This window comes from Staurois parvus, unplaced genomic scaffold (genome assembly GCF_062004578.1).
Source record: "Staurois parvus isolate SC_StPar_1 unplaced genomic scaffold, SC_StPar_1.0 ptg000644l, whole genome shotgun sequence".
Classification (NCBI taxonomy): domain Eukaryota; kingdom Metazoa; phylum Chordata; class Amphibia; order Anura; family Ranidae; genus Staurois; species Staurois parvus.
Genome location: NW_028318440.1, coordinates 1,665,381 through 1,691,329, shown reverse-complemented (window position 1 = coordinate 1,691,329; position 25,949 = coordinate 1,665,381). Strand labels below are relative to the sequence as shown.

Here is a 25,949-nt window from a genome sequence, read left to right as displayed (position 1 = left end):
TATGCACAGTGAAAACTTTTATTTTCCTTTAAGAATAAAGTAAGTAATGGTCATGATCCCTTTCTGGTTTTATACAGTCTGTGTCACTTCAGTGATATCTCTACACTACACTTTCCAGAAACAATGCAGAAATTAAAGAGATCTCTCAAAAGTTATTGGCTATCCTTTCTTAGACAGTTGTCACAAGAAAAGGTTTCTTCATTGAAACATTTACCCTTACCTCTTGTTGCTATGAAAACTAAAAATTAGGATTTCCCTTCACATTCTGTACCTTCTCCACCTTATCCAAAACTACAAAAATGTTTTGGCTTGATATACATTTTAAGCTTTAGATACGATGTGGCAAGCGGAAGTGGGAAGATAGGAAACACATTTCTGAAAGCTTCAAGTTTTCTTTTGTTTGTAATGAATAGTAATGGATAAGCAATCTTAGACAATATCGCATTGATTATGGCCATGTTGCCTTAACTTGACTCCCCAGGATGTTCAGAGCTTCTAATCACCAAAACACAACAACTAATTGTTTCTGTTATTTACTATTCAGGTGAGAAATGAATCACTTTAAATACATTTTATGGCTTCAGAACATGTTATATTGCTGGAATAGAGGGGGCAGGTAGAGCAGACTGACCAGGCTCCGTGCCAGATATGATGATAACAACAAAATGTGAGACTCTGATGTGCAAAGGAAACAGGAACTAAACATGTATTTAAGCTGAGCTCTATTGGTTGTCTATATCTGACATCACTAGCTACATGCTTGTTCTGGGTCACCTTCACTTAATGTACCCTGCTAGTCCTGATGCTTTTGTAATGTTTGGAAACAACATGACATAAGCTAGATTTACAGTATGTTTTAACCAAAAACCAAAGCTACATGTATCTACCATAAAATCAACTCTTTTAATAAAGCAGTATGTTATGTGTGATATTGTTCTATTAATAGATAGAGTGAATCTAAAGCCAAAACCTTTTTTTTTTTATTTTGACTAGGTTTCTTGCCATCTGTGTCCTATTGGGGAGATTTTTCTTTACTTCCTACCCTATAGATACAACACTATGTTAGGGAGAACCTCTCCATAGTGAGGGAAATCTCCTTAGAGAGAACTAGTGTCTCTGTTGAAAAAGTTCTCCACAATTACAGTTTTGTTGATAACTCAGATATCCCAGAGTTAATGGTCACCATAACAAATACAAATGGTGAATCCTCCCAGTAAGGACACAGACAGGAGTTTTAACCCTTCAACACTGTATGCAAAACTAAAATAATATGTTTTGGCTTCAGATACATTTTAGGGTAAAGAAAAAAAAAATACTGTTAGAACCCTATAAAAGTTGTGCTATCTGATACATGTGAGTCACAGCTACTGTACACAATTCTACCTACCTCTAATTCCATTATATAACGCACATGGGGTTTTATGTGTGTATTCATACACCTGACTGTAAATTGTTTCCAAGCTGGCCAAGCATGGTTACTCGAATTAAAGCATAATAAAAGACACTAGTTTCATTGTTCGGTGTAGCTATAAAATGGAGCATGTAAAGCCCAGCATCATATCCACTCTGCCTGCTAATGTGCATCATATAGTAAAACAGACCTGAGCATTGCAGTAGCTCCCCACATGTGCTTTGTTTGCAATATAATACAGTGTATATTAAATAGCCCAACACAGCAATTCTACTCCTCTGAAAGGAAAATTTATTTGACTACATCGAGATTTCAATTTCAACTGTGTAAGCTACTGCATAGACAGAGCAAGGAACTGTGCAGATCAAAGCTGTAAATTGCGCCCATTAATCACGCTCCAAAGGGAAATAGTCCTAAGCTACATTTTAATAATAGCATTTCTAGTTTCCTTCCAGAAACACTGTGGTTTCAGAGCTGACTACTCTAGCATCATTTCCTTTTAGTGACTTTCCAAAACCTCTACCTGAATAATTACCTGCAAAAGAACCCACTTTATATTTCCTCACAAATCAAATTCACGCTTCTCTTTTTCAGTAGTTTTTTTTTTTAATCTGTACATTACATGATGGAAGGGGCCTGCTAAATAAGAAAGTTATACTAAGGTGCACTCTTATTAAAGTGTGACAGAGCCATTGTAATTTTACCGCATGGGAGAATGGCAAAAAGTATTTTATTAAACTACAAAAATATGAAGGAAACCACAAGGTTCATTGCTGCCCATGTACATTCACATACATCCCATAGCTTAGCAAACTTTTTTTATAACAGGAAGGATAGAAAAGTGCCTGCTTGCTAAATTGCAGGTTCAACGTTGCCAGGATACTGTGGATTTGAAAACAGGAAAAACATTATTTATCTACAAATCCAAAGTAGCATTAAAAAGGACCTATATTTAAAATCTAGAAACCATATATTTACAATCTTTTTCGATTAAAAAAATGTGGCTGTCCAAAGGAGATTCATTAACACAGTAACTGGGTAAAGCAATTTGTAAAAATTGTACCTTCTAAATATAATTCCTGTTTAAAAGCAGCCGAGAACTTCTGTATATGTCACAGTGTCTAGGCACACTCAGTATTTCTATCCTCCCAGGAGCCTATTTGATGCTTTATATCATCAGAGGCTTTTCCTGCCAACTTTTACTTCTGGATTATATTGATGGTACCTTTAGGGATTGGGTCTAGGAACAGGAAGAGCTGCCCATTATTGCTTGCATAAAGTGGCCGTCTTGCATTTATTCAGTACTGTGAAATGGATAACAATATGGTCCTAGGCAAAACAGCAGCTATAAAGTGCCTACATCAAGTTACAACTGACTTTTCCAGCACTGTTTGAAGGCTACAGAAGTATATGTCCACCTTGAGTGAAAAATTGCAGAATATGGTACCTCTCTGAATTAAAAACTTTCTAAGGTTTTAAATTAGGAGGAACAAAGCTCTCCCATGTCTGTGGATCACTGTACAACAACAAGTCTGACTCTAGTGTAAATAAATGTGATATCTGAGCAATGAGAACCAGGTAGAATTTCTAGAACTCTAGTATATTTTACACAATAAATTACAGCTAAATTCCCAACTTTATTTTGTCTTTGGGGAAAGGGGGAAAGTTAGAACCGTTGTTGGTTTTTATTGCCGTGTGTTTGTTTGGGAGATTTCTTCTCATTTACTATCTCTATGATAAAATTATTACCAGACCAGGTGGTGAGGAGAGATCTCCTTAAAGGGGCACAGGCAGCAATGCAAACCTGAAAGATGTTCTAACTATTTTCCATACTGGAGACTGGTAAAGTAAATAACAGCTAACACTTTAAAATGGATTTCAAAACAATTACAACTGTATGGCATTAGACAAATAGGATACTTACGAAGGTTCTTCAGATACAGCTGCTGTCTCTTCTAATTCCTGTGCTTGTTTATACCATGGTAACTTGGCCTCTACTGGTAGTTTTTCTGCACATGATAAAAAATAAAAAGCACACGTGGTGAAAACATTGCTTTTATCACTGGTATTTCATCAAAATCATCTATTATTAGGAAGAAATACCATTAACTGAATATAAACGCTCATCCAAAACAGAAAACCCATAAAAAAAAGAAAAGTCAGTTTTCCACATTTAGCCTCTTTTAGTTATAGTTAGACTTTGGCTCTCTTGTACTGAGCTGCCTTTTCCCATGATGCTTCTCAATTTGACAAGCAAAGGTTGTCATCCAAACCAGTGAACTGGAATGACTTAGACACTGAGATTATAGGTTCCAAGTTCTATTTCCTGAGAAACCCCAACTGTGAGTACATTGTTTTGCAGCCACAATTTTGACATGATGGTAGTTATAGAGGTAGTCGGAAATTGCAGAATACTTTATGCTGACTTGCAATAATCACCGATGATTGCTGCATAAAAGGCTCTATAAAGAAGCACACATATATACTAATCGCAACCAGATTGACTTACTATAACAAGATGTGATATCTTTATAAAAACACTTGTTATTAGCTCAAATGATGAAAACTAAAATAGAAAAAAAGTAACTTATAATACGCAGTGCAGCAGTAACACAGTAATGATGGCACACAGCTATCGCATTACAGCAAACTGAGGTGTTGAAAAGGTAAAATAATTTCTTCTGCTTTAAGCAATACATCCAGTTTAATAGAAGGAATCTCCTGTCCTCACAAACATATGTTAAAGATATAATAAGCTGTTCAGAAGCCAGGAACAGCCATATTGAGATACAAGAGAAAACCTATAAAATAAGTAGGCCAACAATTTCTGAAGACACTTTACAGATGTAATAGAAGACACAAAATGGTGTCTGTGAAGATAATCACAATGATGCTTTAAACATTGGAGAAGGGAAGCAGAGCTGTGCCTTTCAAACAAAATGACGGCCTGCACATGTTTTGCAGAGAGGTGCTCCAATATGATCCAAAACCCATCTTATCAGCTCATCGACTGCACTGCACTTGAAGAATGAGGAACATATTTTGTTTGGTTATCACTGATGAAAAACAGGACACAGAATGTCAAACACACAGTATTACTCTTCAATTCATTTTTTTCTTCCAATTAAACGGCAATATTCTTCAGGTTTTTCCTCTCAAGGTAGTAATGTTCATGCAAGGAATTCATTAGCTAACAAGGGTGACTGATCTTGATCCAATGTTATGGCAAAATGTTGTTTCTACCATTTCCTCACATATGGATATGGGTTTTATTGTTCTCCTTGTCATGACTTGAGTAGTGATAGGGTAATAAGCTGCGCCCACGCTGGCCATGAATGGGGTCTGCTAAGTTGAAAAGTATTTGGAAATGTTGTCAATTCACATTTTTTAGAGAAGGTGATTACAAAAAACAGAGAAGAGAGACAGTCATACTTGAGATCTGTCAGAGTCTGACCTCTAGTCTCACTCATCTCGGTGTTTAAGGTATTGTGGCTAAAATCTTAAGATCAGGCAACCCACAATACGTACCTGCTTTATTTTTTACTAACTGTTTTTGACAATTGTTTTTAAGCTAGTAACAGCTGCCACTTTGCTTGCTTTATTCAGTTGTGTAATACTTTTCAAATATTTAATTTATATTTATAGTCATTATTAATAGACCATAATTAATCTCAGTAACTGATAAGATGATATCTTGCTATATCTTGCTAAGGTACAACAGATAGAATTCATTAAAGCGCATTCAAATTTTCAGTTTAATCAGCTAAATACAATCCAGCTGCATCAAAACAAATGACCTGCAAAATCTCAGAGTTTGTTTTCTTAAAAAAGCAGCCAAAGTTTGAACTGCAAAGCCAGTCCCTTGCCAGCACGCTGCTGAGGACCCTTGCTCTTTGTGGAAAAGCAATAATCTATCTGCAGAGGAACTTCACAGAGTCAGACCTATGGCTCTCAGCAGGGAACAAGTGCTTTTCTAATTGCAGAGCTATAGGACTGCTTCAGCAGACCTCTGCAGAGAGACCACTGCTTCCTCATAGAGAGCAAGGGCCTTTCTCTACAGGAAACTGGCAAAGGGCTAACTTTTCTACACAGGCTGTAACTGTTCTTTAAAGTAAACAAAGACTTTGTGCACCTTTTATTTTGATGCATCTGGAATGTATTTAGCTAATTTAAACCAAAATTTCAATCAGGCTTTAAAGATCTGAAAAATATTATTGTGGTTTTAAGACATTGTATATGCCTGTAAATACCGTCTACTAAAGCTTCATGCACGCAGATGCCTAGAGGCCTCTAGTGTAAAATTTACAGTGCTCAAGGTTCTGCATTCATCTGCTATTATAAGTGAATGGCTCTACACAGCCATATTTGTGTGAACACTGATGGCTTGTGGATCAGAATTTATTCATGCATTCATGCATGGCAGATTTCCCCAAGCATTAAAATATCACATCTTGGTAAATACACTGTGAGTACATGTCCAGGTAAATGCAGATCCATAAGCCATCAACATTTACACTAGTATGGCCAGTACAGCCAATCACTGGGCTTCTCTGTTTTGAAGTCTGATGCTATGGGTTGGGAATCTACAAATGACCCATCCTAAGATGGCGGCATCACCATTTCTGGTTTTTCCAAGATGGAGGCTCTGTTCTTCCAGTTCTGGTTGAGAATCCATCAATGACCCATTCTAAGATGTTGGCATCAGCGTTTCCAATTTTTCCAAGATCTGTCCTTCTGGTTCTGGTCTTTGATTGATTTGCGGTGAGAGGGTAGACACGCAATACTGTATAAATATGTGAGGCGTCAACACCGCAATACCCCTTGGTAATGTCCCACTGGATGAAACACATCGGGGAGGAGTTTACAGTGCTGACTTCATGCTGCTATGCAATTTCAGGTCAGCAGAGGCTGTTTATGTAAGCTGACATGCTGTTGTAGTGGCAGCCATAATTTCGGGTGAGTCTTCAATTCACTGGCAGACGGTGACAGCAATCTTGAATTGTTTTGCTGCAAGCAAGAGCACTTTATGGTGGTGGATGGACATTGTTTATCACATTATATTTGTCATGATACATTTCAGTTTCATTATTATATGTTTGGCGCTACACTTTATGTTTTATTTACTTGTATTGGACACTGTACACAGCACCAGCAGCTTATCGGGACCCAAAAAGTTTCAGTGATTTTATACTAGGAGACTTTACATTCACAACATGACCATGTACATGAGGCCTATTTCCCATAATTTATAATTCCCATGATTCAGATGAGCACATTTTCCTATTAATTAGTAAAGTTTTCAGAACAAAGGTCTGAGTACTTGGGCTTTTGTTGCTATCAGAACTGCTTTTCTCCTCAAACAAATCAATGAGAATGTAAAAGCAGCTTAAAACAGGTTAATTCAGTTTAGAATGGAAGTCCTTGAACAGGGTGCTGGGTTTTCCTCAGAAAATGTTGCATTTACATAATGTGCTCATAAATACTGTACATGGAATTTTCTTTTAAGTTATCATGCAAGCTGAGAAAAACACTGCACCATACAAATCAAATACTGTATATGCATGTATATGCATGACTGTAACTCATAGCAAACGTCAACTATCAAGACTTCTTCCACTGTACTAGCAATTGATATGCATATTTAGGATTTATCTGTTATGTACCTTTAATTGTATGTTAACCAACTCAGCCAAATTCATTGAAGCTGAGCTCCACCCAAAGAAGATGCCGGCCTCCTGGAATACAGGACGGCTGGTGAAACGGGCTGTGGGGGACACACCACGGGACCAAGGGACAGGTAAGTGTCTGTTTTTTAAAAGTCAGCAGCTACAGTTTTTGTAGCTGCTGACTTTTATTTTTTGACAGGGTGAGCGGAACTCTGCTTTAACCTCTTTTGGAAAACACTAAAGATATGCAGACCATACAGTCTCCTTTTAAAAATAATATGGAAAATTCTAGGACCCAGAATATTTTATTTTAAACTGATAACATAACACAGCTTTTATTTTAATCTATGTGTATAAACAGGGATAAACATATGGTATTTTGAAGGTTGCTCACATAAAGCATTGCTTTTGAACACTTTTATAATTTAATTTGAAGTAGCAGAGCATGAGAGCATACCTGTAAGCCCTTCCTAACCACATTCCTAATTAGAAAAATGCTGTTTATAGTTTAAAGACTCAATCAGTGTTTATTTACTACAAGGAGTTCTCTATCCAATGGTATCAGTTATCTGTTAATAAATGTATATTGTAGTTTTGGTCCGCTCCTTCTACGTATTTAAACCATTATGCTTAGATTTTAAAATATGTTCCATCTATTCTCAGATGCAACCACTTTAACATTATAAACAATGAAAAAAATCACTGAAAATAACAATCTTCCTGTTGTGTTACATAATATATGGGGGCAAAAATAAACTCCACTGGGTCTTAACGCAGTGGTTCAGCTGGTCTGGAGTGTCTGGAGACCTGCATTAGTATAAATAGAGTCACAAAAGTATATTATTTGAGATGTTCAATTAGCAGATCTTAACCTCCATCAAACTGAAAAGCCTGTATTGGGCACCACAAACAACTGAAAATTCAAAGCTTAATTAAAATAAAAATAAAAAACAAATTTTTTTAAAATGTTAACGTATGCACCATACGTTCATAACATCTAACTGTTTCACAAATAACTGGCAACTGATAAAGATGTAACCTGCAATTAAAAGACCAAGCACTACACCAACATCCTTATGTGGCAAAATAGGGAAAGACTTGGGGAGTGGCATACAGAAGGAGGATTGGAAACACATATGGCAGGCTAATGCACATTGCCCTGCCAATGCATTGGTCATAGAATCCAACTTTACGCTGCAAATGGGAAGGTGTAGGGTTCCACAGCATTTACCAAAATTCATTCCCCCAATCTCTGACAAATGCTTTTAGGGATGCCAGTTGCCAGCCATCGTCTTACATATACGTGGGAATGCCCCAAGATCAAGAGATTTTGGGTCAATGTAAACCAGTTAACATATACAATATTGGGCAAGGTCCTACTGAACTCATGTAAGAAAGTACTGCTGAACGTAAAGCCATCCGAGTGCACAAACATGCAATTCCACCTCCTGACATTTCAATTTACAGCTGGAAAACAAACCCATGCAAAAGGCATGGTGGTCCTCAACCCCAGCAATCACATGAAGCATAAGATGACATGGTACTTGTTCCATGAAAAAGATGGCTGCAATACTTAACGATACAAACCATAAATTTGAGCAGATATGCTTCCCATGTATAGAACATTATCTCCCTAAAGACTTTGATAGGTCCGCTCTGTCCTTATGAAGTGGACAAGCTATATGACTCACTTGCTCTGTGGCTTGCTGACAAAGATTCATTCCCTGACATTCTTCCCCATCCCTTTACTTTGATATTTCCACAATGCTTCTCCAGGTTGCATCTAGTTCTTTCCTGTTCTCTGTCTAGACTACACCTGTAACTTGAAGCCTACTGCATTGTCAAACATGCTTTTCTTTCAATATGGCCTACACCTCATGATTACTCTCTATGTAATTTACCAGGTCACAAGAATTATAGCACCCAACTATGTTATCCTATTTTAATTTGACAACACAGTTGCCCTGATTCTGGGTACCAACCAGGGTCTCAGCCTAATAAACCTAACTAATAGGATAAGCCAAGTGTTTACGTATGTTACTGGGCTGCTCAGCCTTGAGCTCCTCTGGGTTTACTCTATAATTAAGCTCCAATGGGCAGGGTGAAATGCATCAGAGACAAGGCTCAGGAGAAGGTCAAGGCTGAGGCTGTTCATATTTCTTTTAACCTGTAGTGGTGTGTGGCGTCTGTCATCCTGTGGCGTCTGTCATCCTGTCATACAGTCAGCTTTTAGGTTTTATTGTCAAAGTGTAATTGAACAAGCTGAAGTTAGAAACTGACTGACTACCATGCACAGCTGCACCAAATTCTGAGTGCTCCAGTTTTAGTAAATCTCCCCCTATGAGTTTTTATATTGTGAGGACACTGTTAACTTTCAATAAAAACTTTGTGAAACAAAAAAATGTACCAGTATAAAACTTACAGATTGGCTAATTTATGAGTACTCGACATGATGTGGGTCCCTACCACGCTCTCTTTTTGTACTGGAAGATATTGCCACATGATGCCATTATACCCCTTTTAAAAACACCAATTTCTTATTTGATTCTGGATTATTGTCTACCCTCTCTTTCATTACCAGGAGAAGAGCAAGCTGGAACTCAGAGTACAGGATGCATGTATGGTTAATTTACTCAATAACAGTGACGTTAGAGACCAGAGAAAAGAAGAACTAGAAGATGAAAAGGTTGGTTTCCAGTCCTGTAGGCGGCATGGGGTTCCAAAAGCAAGGTTCTAACTAAAGCTTAGTTATTAGTAATTATCTAAAAAATTAAATGTTAGCTAAAATTTTAAAAAATAACTAAGTTAATATCAGAACTGAAAAAAATACACTTTTAATGTAAATAAGAAAAGGCAACACTGATGATATAATTAAAGAAGCACAATTTTAACTTACCATTCATTTCTCTTACATGTGCTTTTTTTTCTACTTATGAAAATATAAGCTTTTTTTTAAAATAACACAACATTTTACTTAAGTTTCACATTTACTTACAAACCATAGTGCAAATTTTCAGCTTACCTTTGATCTTGTAGCAAGGTATGTGCACCGTACATTCTTCCTTGATGTGAGGTTTTGTTTTAGGACTGCATCCTCCTGTGTGTATTCCCCTGTGATCGATGCAGAGAACCACACGGTACCTCAGCCCATGCCCACATGTAACAGTACACTAGAAACACAGACAGGCTTGTTAGTGTCACTAATCAAGTAGTTTTTCAGAAACATTTCAGTTTATATTTACACAGCATTTTATGTGTTCTATTAGTTATTTTTAAATGTGTGTCTGTATACCAGTTTGTCTGTCAAGAAAAATTAATGGGCTGATGGTAATGTTTTGACACTGATTTGAAAATGTTAGTTTTTTCACTCTGTGAACCAATCTAAAACATGACATGTTTATTAGGTAGAGGGTGCTATTATTTCAAAATTTGTTATAATGTGTGTACATGAAATGCCTCATGCAAATAAGGCTTTTTTTTCCTCTCCTGGAAGCCTTTGCTTGAGGGGACAGGGGAACAAAACGCACCTTAAAAACATGCCTAAATACACAATTTGTGTTGGCATTTATGCACGTTTGGTGCTAATGCATTCTATTGCTCAGAATATTAATTTATTCTGGCCATTAGAATGCATTAACATGCAAATGCATATTTATGCACATTTATGCGCATTTGGCTTTTTTTTTTGCCCAAATGCTCCTCTTCTGAACACGTAAGTTATGTTTGTTTTTTTTCTGTCTCTAAATGCTCTTGCCTCTAAATGTTTATGCGTGTATGGAATCATAGGCTAAAGCCTTGTACACAGGGGCCCAAAATTGTCCGAAATTGGTTTGATAGGAAACAGTCAACTTTTGGTGTGTGTGTACAACTCTCTGTCCTATAGGCGCCCGTCTCACAACCGGCTTCTGTCGAATGGGTATGAAAGAAAACCAGCATTCGAACCGCATTTGATCAATGCTTGCAACCAATGGCAGTGAGCACTGATCAGTGTGTTATAGTGAGGGGGGAGTTCTTCCTATAAGAATACAATAGCACAGTGGGGGAGATCGCTGCACCAACATTGTTTCTGTTGGAATGGAGATCTGACAGGTTTTTTTTTTTCATTTAGTCCACTGGTTTGAATGAAAGAAAAACTTCTAGAGTGTACCCAGCTCAACATATAGGGGTATTTAGAGGCAGAAAAGAAAAAAAGTCAGATGCCAGAAAGTTTTTGAAGTCCTGTGTGCATGAGGTCTAAGAATGAGAAGATGTTGTTGGGACCTGGTTTACATTTTGGTTAGGATCCAAAGCAGTTCACCAAAGGCCGGGGTGCTAGGGTCGAACACCCGGATTCAATAAATCATTACAGGGTAGGGTCATAGGACTTCAGTTAGCCAATTACCCTACAAGTCATTAATGTATGCCAAGTTCATTTGGTAAACATGCCTCCTATGATGACTAGTAGTAACTAAAAGCTAACAAACAGCTGAGGAAGTGACAATACGGTTAGCAGATTTGACTGATGCACAATAAGACCTGCTAAATACAGCAGACACATAAACTGGGGAAATCCACTGTGTACACCAAGTGTCAGGGATCCCCTCGATCCCTGCCGTGATGGTCCCGGCGCAGGCGCACTGCTCCGCCCTGTACACGGGCACTAGGTCCGGGCCGGCCGCGGAGTTCGAGTTCGCGCATGCGCAGTAGAAGCTGCGGCCGCCCGCTGGGCACCAATGGCAGCGCAGGGCGGGATATTTAAATGTCCCTGAGCTGTCATTTCGTTGCCTTCTGGTCTTACCTGCTTCCTGTGATTCTGTACCTGTGCCTTGTAAGTTTATTGACCCGGATTGTTCTTGACCTGCTGATTTCTCCTGCCCAGACCCTTGCTTTGCCTGACCTCTCTCCCTGGATGCCCCTCATTAGATCTGACCTCCTGTTGCTGACCTGGCGTGTGATGATTCTCTGCCTGCTCCCTTGTACCTTACCGTCCTCTATGTTACCAACTCGGCCTGTCTGACTTCGCACTTGCTCAGCCATCCATCCATCCCATCGGGGTCACCCGACCTCCTCACATCTGGCTCTCCCTGGTTGGAGCTCCTGGCGAACACCCCTACCACTGACAGGTGTGCTCAGTAGTGGCGACCTGGTCTTGGGGTACTACAAGTCCATCCCCACCATCAGGGGCCCTGGTGAACAAGTACCCTGGGGCTTAGACTCCGCGCTCTGGGCACGCCTGACCAGTGGAGTGCTAGGGGTGCCGCTCGGCGGTCCCTCACAGTACCAGAAGGCCCTGACTGAGCCTCGAGGAGGACCCTCCCCGATGGAGGAGGTTTGCAGGCACCTGGCTACCCTGACGCAAGCAGTAAACTCTTTGCAGGACAGATGTTTGCAGATTGAGAATCGGTTTCAGGCCTGCACCATATCTGCTCCTGTTTCACAGGCCCCGGCTCCTGCACCTCCGGTCGCAGCAGCCCACGAGCCGGCTCCTGGGCCTTCCGCATCACTCCCTATGGCGGAACCCCGAGTACCCTTACCCGAGCGCTTCCACGGGGATCGCACACGCTTTCGGTCATTCCGTAACTCCTGTCTGCTTTACTTTGAACTGCAACCACGGACCTTTTTGACAGAATCGGTGAAAGTGGGGTTTGTTATCTCCCTGTTGCAGGGTGAACCCCAAGACTGGGCCCACCGACTAAGGGGAAATAATGATCCCCATCTGGTTACGGTTGACAACTTCTTTAACGCTATGGCCATCTTATACGATGACCCACAACGGGCGGCCTTGGCCGAGGCCACATTATACGCACTCCGACAAGGTCGGCGAGCGGCTGAGGAATACGCCTCTGACTTTAGGCGCTGGATGGGAGACACTCGCTGGAACGAGTTCGCACTTGTGCACCAGTTCCGTATGGGCCTATCTGAGGCTCTGAAAGACGAGCTCGCCCGGGTAGAGGTGCCCGAGACATTAGAGGACTTGATTGCACTCACCATTAAAATTGACCGTAGGCTACGGGAGCGCAGATTGGAGAGGTCTGGTCAGGGTCGCGGAAATACCTGGGGGTCAGTCCAAGGATCCAGTCAACATACTAGGCCAAACATCCAGAACCTGCCGTCTGAAGATGCTCCCGAACCCATGCAGCTAGGCCTGGCACGGCCTAAACTACCGCCAGAGGAACGCCAGCGCAGACGCTCCCAGAATCTGTGTGTCTACTGCGGTGAAGCCGGTCACATGGTACGTTCCTGCCCGCAGAAACTGAGTAAGTTCACCTCATCTTCTTTATCTATTGGCAATATGAATCCGTCCCAATACTTAGTTGTCCCCCTCTCCTTTCAGCTTTCAGAAAGGACCGTGGAGGTGACGGCCATAGTTGATTCGGGGGCATGCAGCTGTTTTGTGGATATCAATTTTGCTCACCAGCAGGGTATCCCCCTCCGTCCAAAGGAGAAGGGGTTTCACATCTTTTTGGCTGATGGGTCCTGGATAAAGTCAGGGGTGGTTAACCAGGAGACCCCTTCCATTGTGACTTCCATTGCCGGCCAGCACCGGGAACTCCTCCGCCTGGATGCTATTGCATCACCCCTTTTCCCAGTCATTCTGGGGCTCCGATGGTTGCGGGCCCATAACCCCCACATTGACTGGGAAACTGGGGTTGTCTCGTTCCCTTCCCCATACTGTCGGGAACTGTGCCGAACTTCGGGCCCGGAGGTCCCCCAGGTCCTCCTGTGCTCAGAAGGGGATGCCAGCCTAAAACAAGTGATTCCTGCAGCCTATCATACAGTTGTGTCCAAAATTATTCAACCCCCACTGAAATTGAGTGTTTTGGCCAGTTTGACATTGCTTTTGATCATTCAGTCATCTTGCTTACATTTACATTAAAGAGGCACTTGTAGGTCAGACAAATATAACATAACAGTTATAATGAAATAACCACAAATGTCTTTTCTGTGCTCACAGCATTATCAGTTTTATTCAACCCCCAAGTGACATTCAATCTTAGTACTTAGTACAGCATCCTTTTACAGTTATAACAGCTTTTAAACGTGAAGCATAGCTTGACACAAGTGTCTTGCAGCGATCTACGGGTATCTTCGCCCATTCTTCATGGGCAAAGGCCTCCAGTTCAGTCACATTCTTAGGCTTGCGCACTGCAACTGCTTTCTTTAAGTCCCACCAGAGGTTCTCAATCGGATTTAAGTCTGGTGACTGCGATGGCCACTCCAAAATGTTCCAGCCTTTCCTCTGCAACCATGCTCTAGTGGACTTGGAGGTATGCTTGGGATCATTGTCCTGTTGAAAGGTCCAACGTCTCCCAAGCCTCAGGTGTGTGACGGACTGCATCACGTTTCCATCCAATATCTCCTGGTACTGAAGAGAATTCATGGTACCTTGCACACGCTGAAGCTTCCCTGTACCTGCAGAAGCAAAACAGCCCCAAAGCATGATTGACCCTCCACCATGCTTCACAGTAGGCAAGGTGTTCTTTTCATCATAGGCCTTGTTCTTCCTCCTCCAAACATAGCGTTGATCCATGGGCCCAAACAGTTCTAATTTTGTTTCATCAGTCCACAGAACACTATCCCACAACTTTTGTGGTTTGTCCACATGGCTTTTGGCATACTGCAGTCGACTCTTCTTATTCTTTGGAGACAGCAAGGGGGTACGCCTGGGAGTTCTGGCACGGAGGCCTTCATTACGCAGTGTGCGTCTTATTGTCTGGGCTGAAACTTCTGTACCCACATCTGACAAATCTTTTCTCAGTTCCTCAGCAGTCACACGGGGACTTCTCTCCACTCTACGCTTCAGGTAGCGCACAGCAGTCGAAGTCAGCATCTTCTTTCTGCCACGACCAGGTAGCGTTTCAACAGTGCCCTTTGCCTTGAATTTGCGAATGATGCTTCCTAAGGTGTCTCTTGGTATGTTTAACATCTTTGCAATCTTCTTATAGCCATTGCCCTTCCTGTGAAGAGAAATCACCTCTTCTCTTGTCTTCCTGGACCATTCTCTTGCCTTCACCATGTTTGTAACCACACCAGTAAATGTCTAGAAGGAGCTGAGTATCACAGTCATTTTAAAGCTGCCTAATTGGTGCTTATTATGCTTGATTGCTGCTCGGTGACATCCACAGGTGTTTTCAATACCTGATGGAAAGCACCTGTATGAACCTCTGTTCTTCAGAGTGGTAGTCTTTAAGGGGTTGAATAATTGTGGCAATGAAGAAACCACATAAGAACCATTTACTACTGTATTACATAAACAATTGATGTCATTTTAGTTGCATTTGGGTAGTTACAACGTCCTTGTAGGATTTGATTCTGAATACAATTCCAAATGTACACTATAGTCCCTAAACCCCTTTACAGCATTGGGGGTTGAATAATTTTGGACACAACTGTAAGTTTCTTGATGTGTTCAGTGAACGGGGAGCAGATACTCTACCCCCCCACCGCCCATATGACTGTCCTATTGATCTGTTACCCGGTTCTGAAATTCCCTTTGGGCAAATTTTTCCCCTTTCTGAGCTAGAATTAGGGGCCCTGAAGGATTATATTGAGGAGAGCCTCCGGAAGGGATTCATCCGTCCCTCCACTTCCCCAGCAGGTGCAGGGATCTTCTTTGTAGAAAAGAAGGACAAGACTTTGAGGCCATGTATTGACTATCGGGAGCTGAATAGGGTCACAATTAAAAATCGTTACCCACTACCACTGGTACCAGAATAATTCCAGAGCTTAAAAGCTGCAGTAGTATTTACCAAGCTGGACTTAAGGGGAGCCTACAACTTGGTTCGCATAAGGGAGGGGGATGAGTGGAAAACGGCCTTCCGCACCCGTTTTGGCCATTTCGAATACCTGGTCATGCCTTTCGGGTTGTGCAATGCGCCGGCCACCTTCCAGCACTTTGTAAACGACATCTTTAGGGACTTCCTGGACATATTTGTCATCGTCTACTTAGACGACATTTTGATTTTCTCATCCTCCCTGGGGGAGCACAGGGTACATGTAACAAAGGTGTTGGGGCGGTTGCGGCAGCACGGGTTGTACGCTAAAGCAGAGAAATGTTGCTTTGAACAGGCTAGCGTTACATTTCTGGGTCTGATTATCTCCACCACGGGGGTCGCAATGGACCCTCAGAAGGTCTCTGCGATCCTAGATTGGCCTGAACCCACGGACAGGAAAAGCGTCCAACGTTTTATCGGGTTCGCAAACTTCTACCGGAAGTTCATCAAGAACTTCTCGGGTCTGGTCTCCCCCATCACTCAGTTAACCAAGCTTGGGACGCGATTCAGATGGACGCCAGAGGCACAGGAAGCTTTTGAAGCACTAAAGAAGTTATTTACCTCGGCACCCATTCTGGGTCATCCCGGCGCCTCCCTGCCCTACATCTTAGATGTAGATGCGTCAGAAAATGCGGTTGGCTCCATCCTTTCCCAGCGAAAGGGAGCCAAGGAATTACTTCACCCAGTAGCATTCTTCTCACGGAAACTTACCCCTGCGGAGAGGAACTACGACATTGGGGATCGAGAACTACTGGCTATCAAGACCGCATTAGAAGAATGGAGGTACCTGCTGGAAGGTGCCTCACATCCCATCCTGATATTCACGGACCACAAGAACCTGGAATATCTGAGGACGGCCAAACGTCTGCGCGCACGACAAGCAAGATGGGCATTGTTTTTCTCGAGGTTCCAGTTCCACATCACATACAGGCCGGGTTCAAAAAACACGAAGCCAGACGCGTTGTCACGTATGTACGAGGACGCCAAGGAGATCCCAGTACCTGACACTATTCTGCCTGCGGGAAACTTCTTGGCCCTCCAGACGAACCTTCGCTCCGAGATCCTGAGAGCGTCCACAGCGATGTCTACCTCCGATGGGGCGCCCCTCCAGAACAAGGGGGGACTCCTATGGAGGGAGGACCGGATTGTGGTGCCGGAGGATGCCCGAACCTTAGTCTTGGGACATTGCCATGACCACCCGATGGCAGGACATTTTGGCCCGGTCAAGACCCTGGAACTTCTCCGACGTTCCTTCTGGTGGCCGGACATGGCCAAGGATTGTAAAAGTTACGTGGGCTCCTGTGCCATCTGCCAGCGGAACAAGCCTTCAAGAAATAAGGCGTGGGGCCTGCTACGTCCATTACCCATCCCTGAACGGCCCTGGCAGAAAATCTCTATGGACTTTATAGTCGAGCTTCCACCTTCACTGGACCACACAGCAATTCTCGTGGTCGTGGACCGCTTATCCAAGATGGCCCATTTCATTCCTTTACGGAAGACTCCATCAGCAGCCGAGACGGCGCAAGTTTTTATTCGAGAGGTCGTTAGACTGCATGGGGTTCCCGAAGACATTGTCTCGGACCGAGGGGTGCAGTTTACCTCGAGATTTTGGAGGGCATTGTGCAAAGCCCTGGATATCAAGCTATCCCTTTCTTCGGCATTTCACCCTCAGACCAATGGTCAGACCGAAAGGACCAATCAGACCCTAGAGCAATATCTGCGATGCTACACATCATTCTCTCAGGACGACTGGGTGCCACTTCTCCCTTTGGCGGAATTCGCGTATAACAACGCTTGCCATTCAGCAACAGGGCAGTCCCCGTTCTTCTCCAACTATGGGTTTCATCCTGTCTTCCTCCCGGATTTAGTCCCGGAATGCCCTATTCCAGCGACACAGGATGCACTAACCTTTTTCACTTCAAACAATAAAAAACTACAGGAAGCCATCCGTCAAGCCCAAGAAGACTACAAGAGGGCTTTTAATAGGAAGCGAAGAGGGGATCTGGTGTTGCGGCCCGGAGAGAAGGTTTGGCTGGCTACATCAAACTTGAAGATGCTCTGCCCGTCAAAAAAGTTGGGACCTAAATTTAGAGGACCTTTTTGCATCAAACGGATGGTCAATGAAGTGGCCTATGAACTTGTTCTCCCTGAGACACTCAAGATCCACCCTGTCTTCCACGTGTCCCTGTTGAAGCCGGTGGTCCCTGATGCCTTCCCGGAACGGGAATCCAGGCCCCCGGAGGCCGTAACGGTTGAAGAGGAAGAAGAATTCGAGGTGGAGGCAATCCTGAAGTGCCGACGAAGGGGGGGCCAGACCCAATTTCTCATCAAGTGGAAGGGCTACGGCCTTGAGGACAATTCGTGGGAATCAGCCCATAATGTCCATGCACCTAGACTTGTCCGGAGGTTTCTTTGTGATCACCCGTGGTGGAGAGATCGGGTGGGCATCCGGAGGTTGCCCGTAGGGGGGGGGCAATGTCAGGGATCCCCTCGATCCCTGCCGCGATGGTCCCGGCACAGGCGCACTGCTCCGCCCTGTACACGGGCACTAGGTCCGGGCCGGCCGCGGCGTTCGAGTTCGCGCATGCGCAGTAGAAGCCGCGGCTGCCCGCTGGGCACCAATGGCAGCGCAGGGCGGGATATTTAAATGTCCCTGAGCTGTCATTTCGTTGCCTTCTGGTCTTACCTGCTTCCTGTGATTCTGTACCTGTGCCTTGTAAGTTTATTGACCCGGATTGTTCTTGACCTGCTGATTTCTCCTGCCCAGACCCTTGCTTTGCCTGACCTCTCTCCCTGGATGCGCCTCATTAGATCTGACCTCCTGTTGCTGACCTGGCGTGTGACCCGACGATTCTCTACCTGCTCCCTTGTACCTTACCGTCCTCTACGTTACCAACTCGGCCTGTCTGACTTCGCACTTGCTCAGCCATCCATCCCATCGGGGTCACCCGGCCTCCTCACATCTGGCTCTCCATGGTTGGAGCCCCTGGCGAACACTCCTACCACTGACAGGTGTGCTCAGTAGTGGCGACCTGGTCTCGGGGTACTACAAGTCCATCCCCACCATCAGGGGCCCTGGTGAACAAGTACCCTGGGGCTTAGACTCCGCGCTCTGGGCACGCCTGACCAGTGGAGTGCTAGGGGTGCCGCTCGGCGGTCCCTCACACCAAGTCTGTGACTACTTGACAGTCTATAAACTGGTACTGAATAAGGTTTCAAGTGTTTAAAGTGGGACTTTAGGCAAACAGGTAAATACACAGATAAAATACCCACATACTGTATATGTTGCCTGCCAAAGATAGGTAGTTGGCCAATCAATTTTCAGCTACACACACCACTTATAAACACTGTAGGTCACTCTGCTATGCTGGATTTGCATTACTGCTTTGTGGGTCAGTTCATTGATTAATGGACAGAGGTTATGATACAGATTGATTGTCCAGAAAGGAGGTTGGAGAGGAGACATAGGAAGATTAAATTTTAAAATTAAGAACTAAATATTATCCATGTGGTTGTGTATTTTGGAAAATGTGTGTACCAGTCACAAGATTGCCTGTACAGGATTATCAATCCTTTGGCAGGTAAAGCAGTATGGGTGATTAGGCAAACCCATCATCCATGTCATATGGAAAATTATGTAAAGTGAATTCTGTTTCCATGCAGGATGTTTACAATGATATTGAAATATGGCAGTGAAGTGGAACATGTATATAGGACATAAGGATGATCTCCCCAGATTATAATTTTTATTTGAAGTTCCACTTTACATATTGTATTTAATACTATATGTTATATGACTAAATAATGGGAAGTATGGGAAACTCACCGGTGACCACTCCTGAGCCAGCCATTTAGGGCAATCAAAAATATTGCAGGGCTGGACAATAGGCATCTTTGGATTGTACATACATTTCCATTCCTCAACAGAGCTGATATGGCCCTGCATATCCTCCTCCACGCAAGAGACTGTCCGGCTTTGGATGCCTCCACCACAAGACGAAGAGCAAGCAGTCCAGGGAGTACTTTCCCATCTTAGAAAAATAAGAAAATAGAAAACTGAATACTTATTAGAAATATGATAAATATATATATTTTTATAAATGAAAAAATTTAAGACTCTGAAATAATTGGAAAACATACAATTTTAGTTACAAAGCTCATTTCAATGAAAATAGTTAAAGGATAAGTTCACCTTTGGGAACATGTTACATGTTCCACCGCTTTTTAGGGTGGAACATGTAACATGTTCCCAGTGCTGCAGCTACTGCCTACTGCCCCCCCCCCCCTCCTCCCTGTGAAAGAAGAATGGGGAGACAGCCTTAGCGGCTGTTGGCTTGTAGTTCTCAATGAACTACCGCGGTGCTGTGGCGTGCTGTAGTAGTTCATTGAATCTCCCCGGAAGTATATCTGTTTGCCAGTACGGTATGTACTGACAGGTCTGCAGGAGATCTGCATGGCACCAGCGATCTGCAATGCACTGTTGCAATGCTTTATAGGCTCCTGCAACCAAAAATAATAAATGCACATTTTTCTACCTGCAAAAAAATGTGCATTAATTATTTTTAGCCAAAAGGTGAACTTATCATTTAAAGCGGTATTCAACCCAAGAATAAAAATGCAAATATTTTAGTTTACCAATTCTAAATTAGGTGGCTGCAATATTTTTCTTTTTTGGGGATTTTTCCCTTTATTTTTGTCTGGTGATCCAGCCAGTAAGTCTGTTATTTTTCAACTTCCTTTAACAAACCAAGCTGTACAGCAAAAGTGGCAGTTAGAGGGCTGAGACAAACCATTTACCACTGACAGGGTGCTTACAATGGTCAGCTTTTATTAATTTATATTAAACCTTTATTCCAAAAGTGAAAAAAAACCTGCTGTTGTAGATGCTTAAAAAGTGTTAGCTGGAGTTCGGAATTACTGTATTTAATAGTCAAGTTTATCTAAATCTGCTAATGCATCTAACACTATCATCTCCCTAGATTGGCTAGATGTTACTGTCCAAGGGCGGCTCCACTGTTCCTCTATCCAGAGTGGAGACACCCTAAGACAGGAAGTGTTTTACTGGCTGAATCACCAGGTGAAAAATAGAGATAAAAAATAATGCAGACATCACATCTAAGAATTGGTAAACTGCAATATATTACATTTTTGTTTTTGGGTTTAATACCACTTTATCAGATCCTAATCTCTAGAACAGGTTTTTACTTTTGAGAAAAAGCTGTGTTTTGAAGATAATGATGTAGAGCAGTGTTTCTCAACCTTTTTTCAGTTATGGCACCCTTTAAAATTCTGCACAATCTCGAAGCAGCCTTTAAAATACTGTACAATCTTGAGGCACCTATTACAAAAGGTAAAAACCTAAATGAATCGTTTTACAGGACACAGCAACATCCACACATGTAGGACACCCAACTTTAGAGGTGATTTATTCTTCCAAAGAAAATACACTACTGCACACTGGTACTGAGTAGTATTCCATTGTTTCTCTTCTCCCTCAGTTTCTCTCTCTCTCTCACTCAGCTAATGTGACCCCAGTGCTGATGGAGAAGGGAAGGGCAGGGGCAAGCAAAGATGCCGTGCAAGGGCCAGATGTCCTTCTTACCAACTGATGACATCATTGATTGTTAAGTCGCTGGCAGCTGGAAAGTTGTAATGGTGCACAATGAAAACTTGTGGCTTTGTGTAACCTAAAGGCAGGCTGGCGTGTATACAATCTTTTGGGCACTTTTTAGGCATTTTGCCACGGCACCCCCGAAGAAACCTGAAGACACCCTAGAGTACCTGGATGAAAAAGGCTGGGGTAGAGTACAACCTCTATTTTTAATTGACAGAGTAGGCTTTTGACTAAAGGCAGCTCACACTAAATTACCTTTGCCCTGTACTCGTCTTGTTAAATGTTTTCTTAATTTAGCAATAAAAACTGAACATTTCAATAGGAACAGCATTGATGAAAGGATCGTGTACATGGACAGCTGAGCTTGAAACAGAGAAACAACTTCACGCTGTGTGCTTTGTTTGTGTACTGGTGTGTAATGAAACATGAAGTATGGGCTTTATGCACCTTTATATTGAATAAAGGTTCCCATATACAATTGCCTTTCGCTTTGCCAGACTTAAACATGGTGTGCTCATCATGCGTTGCTGCAATATCCTGTTCTTGCTATATAGCAAATTGAATAGAAATTGCAAATTTGAATTTGAACAAAAAGATCAAATAATAACACAACTTAAAAAAAAATGGCATATTGCTCTACAGAGAACTAACAATGCCCAGACAATAACCAGCGATTATTTTGACAGTGGTTTCTATCATAAAAGAGATTCCAGACATCAATCATCACTATAGCATCACAGGAGGTAGGCAAAGAATGGCATCAGAATATGTTGTTTCCAAATTTTCAGCAAAAATGGTGATGCTAATATGTAAGACTTTTTGTTACAGTGCAAGGCAAAGCCTATGAAAAAAGTGACACGAGAACTGGAAAAGCTTTAGCTACTGTATGTTTTTAAATATATTGTGTAAGGAACAATAGTGAGCATCCGGTTTCCAAGCGAGCTGGATGGGGACTTTCTTCAGATCATTAAAGCAGCTCTGACTTTAGACCTGTAAGATGAGATTTAAAACTAATATTTTTACACTCAGGAGAAGCCAGGCTGGAAGCTTAGGTCATTAAAAAAATGATCTCAGAAGCAGGAGCAATGCAAGAATCAGGTTACTTCAAAAACGACTCCTGACTTCTACTGTGCAGTGGTTTTACTTAACTATTTCTAATCTCTGCTATATGAAGCACTGTGGGAGCTCCCAGGGACATAACATAATATTAAAGTCTTAATAATAATAATGAAAGAGGGAAAAAATGGGGGTTCTCATTAGGCTCGGCACAATGATGTCCTCCAAGAAATCCCTGATGTCCGAAATTGAGCTGGGTCAAGGCATACAGTTATAGAGTGAAGCATCTTCTGTACATCAGCATCCAAAATGTTTATTCAGTTTTGGATAGGTTAGGAAATAGTTAGGACCCCGTCAGTATTTCTATAGTTGTCTGTTTCCCTTCACCTGCTGTTTTGGTGCCAGCTAGTTAATATTTAGATTTCAAATCATTTTTGCCCTGGTGTCAACAGTAACCAGGACAAATTGAGAGGGTATATCTTCATAACCATTTTTGGTTCTGTCCACAATTGAAAAAAGAAAAAAAACTTTGTGTCTGGATATACTTAACTGCTTGCCCACTGCCCTATAACTACTGCTACAGGGTGGCAGGGCTGAGCAAAATCACGTATATATACATGATTTATATTTCTGGGCAGGGGGTGTGCGCATGTGCCGCCCTACCTGCCCCGTCATTGGTGGCTATGGATGTCAATCATCGGGTCCTGGCCAGAGATTCCCCACAGACTCCCAACGATCATCAAGTAAAACTGACAGGGGAGAGATCTGTGTGTAAACAACACAGGTTTCACTCCTGCCAGGAGGATCATGCTGCTGTGTATTTCTCTGCACAGCAGGGAAATACACAGCAGCATGTTTCCCTAGTAAAACACAAACAGAACATTATGCAAAATAGCACACATCACACAGTTAACTCTTTTATCGCCCCAGATGTTAACCCCTTCCTGCCCAGTGTCATTAGTACAGTCAGTGCTTTTTATTAGCATGGATCATTGTATTAGTGTCATTGGGATGTCAGTGGTAGTTAGTTCCCACCCAGAGTCAGAATGCCTGCCGCAGTCCCGCTATAAGTTGTTGATCACCGCCACTACTAGTATAAAAAGAATAATAATAAAAATTCCAGTATATATACCGTCATTTGTAATTGCCATTACTTTCACGTAAACCAATTAATTTACATGCATTGTGATATTCTTTAGCAAAGACATGTAGCAGAATAAATTTGGCCTAAATTTATGAAGAAATTAAATTTTTTTTACTAGATATGTTTTATAGCAAAAAGTGAATAATATTGGGTTTTTTTTGGTATTTATTTGTTTATAGTGCAAAAAATAAAAAATGCAGAGGTGATTAAATAACACTGAAAAAAAGCAGTATTTGTGGGAACAAAATTTCATTTATGTACAGTGTTGCATGTTAAAGTAATGCAGCACCGTATTGCAAAAAATGGCCTGGTCAGAAAGGGGGTAAATCCTCTGGAGGGCAAGTGGTTAAAGTGTTGCTAAAGGCAAAAGACTTTGTTACCTTCATGCATTCTATGCATGAAAGTAAAAAACCTTCTGTGTGCAGCTCCCGACCTTCAGCAACCCCTAATACTTACCTGAGCCTGATCTCAATCTAGTGATGTGCATGATAGCAACGGCTCTTTGGGATTTCTCCCTCCTCATTGGCTCAAAGACAGCAGCAGAAGCCATTGGCTCCTGCTGCTGTCAATCACAGCCAGTGAGGAGGGAGCGGGGCTGAGCTGCACACTGTGTGTCCTATGAACAGAGTCATCTCAGGAGCGAGCATGCACAAATGCCCCCATAGCAAGCTCCTTGTTATGGGGGCATTTGTGCATGCTCATTCCTGAGATGACTCTGTGTCCAGTACTCAGCATGAGGGGGGGCAGGAGTGCCAGCAGGGGACCCAAGAAAAGGAGGATCAGGGCTGCTCTGTGCAAAATTATTGCACAGGGAAGGTTTGTATACCATGTGTGTTATTTAAAAACAAAAATAAAAGGGAGCATTTAGAATTACTTCAACTTTTTGTGCTGTGTTAAAATGAAGATAAACTTCAGTGTCTATGCCACTGGCACTAGTTCCCATCATTTGTCTTAAGCTGGCCATACACACATAGATTTTCATTCAAGAATTTTTGTTTCAAGAATATTCGTTGATTTTCTAATCGTTAGTGTGGTCAAATTGATGTTTGTTTTCGACTGCAGTGACAGGAGAATTCGAAGGGGCAGGAAGGAAAACTTTTCTTAATCAAACAAATTTTTGGCCAGTATATGTGGTTATTGTTCAGAAATTACATTCATTTTAAACTCCAATGTTAAAAGCAAAAGACAATTTTCAAATGACATTCGTCCATTTACTGAATGTTCAAAGAATTTTCGTACGACTTTTCGTACCAATATTCTCGTCTGAAAACCTACACGTGTATGGCCAGCTTAACCCACTAAACTTCTCATTTATTAACACAACATGGCATCTAAAAATGAAAAAGTTAACTTAAGAATGACTGTAACAATTAGAAATAAATTGATTTGCTGGTTAAAGTGAACACAGGTTTTCTTCTTTATATTCTGTCTGATCAATCTTTTGTAAATTCTCTTTTGGAGCTCAAAAGGGCAATGTTTCATGGTTCTATAATTTACCATTTAATCAAACATAATGACCTTGTTACAGAAGACATATAAAACAGCGTGAGGATATTTGTATGGAAGCAACAGAGAAGGAACACTTTTTTTTAATAGCCTTAACATAATAAAAACCACTTTAAGGCATGATTAGCAATTTTACACTCTATTATCCAAACATGATGAACAACATCCCTGCCTGCTGCAAATTAAGAGACCAAAGTTTGCCTGAAATGGTTTTCAGCATGGATTTAAAATGTAAGTGATTCCTGCAGTGGTGAATAGGAATGGCTGTCACTCACTGTCTGCCTTCATTGTACTGAATCACGCATGCCTCTGCGTAAACCCTGCATTGCCATTACTCTTTACTGCCATTACTTCTTTACAGGGCTGGGCTAACCAAAGAATGTTACTCATGGAACAAATACAGGAGAACATATGTCAGTAAACTATGCTTTTATAAAAAATACTATAACCAAGCAAATTATAGTGCAAATAACTAAGTCAAAGTCTTGTTAAAAAGAGCCTGTCTCCTATACATAAGCAAGAATAGAATTTTTGAACAGGAAACATGTAACAAACCTACACTTCACAGACCACATGCTACATATTTCATGTTTTTGTCTGTATTCATGATTTGACAGACTGGCTATTTTTTGGGCATTTAAAAGTATTACTGAATAATAGTAGCAAATTTAAAACTTCTATATACTAACAGAACATGGTTGTGTTGCTGAAAAAATCCCACTCCATTAAACTTCATAGTGCCATTTATGTTACGCCTAATGACCACAAGGTACTCTCAGTGGAATTCTCAAAGAGTGTC

General features: G+C 41.9%; 1 protein-coding gene across 2 annotated transcripts in view; it reads right to left on the bottom strand.

The window, feature by feature from the left end:
• ADAMTSL1 (ADAMTS like 1) overlaps positions 1–25,949 on the bottom strand; it is a 453,013-nt gene that overhangs the window by 168,533 nt on the left and 258,531 nt on the right. For both annotated transcript variants that reach the window (XM_089693959.1, XM_089693958.1), the window contains exons 11-13: positions 19,657–19,861; positions 10,100–10,247; positions 3,336–3,420 (exon numbers count right to left, since the gene is read on the bottom strand). In XM_089693959.1, coding sequence (XP_089550085.1) covers positions 3,336–3,420; positions 10,100–10,247; positions 19,657–19,861 — 438 coding nt within the window. The remainder of the gene's footprint in view (positions 1–3,335; positions 3,421–10,099; positions 10,248–19,656; positions 19,862–25,949) is intronic.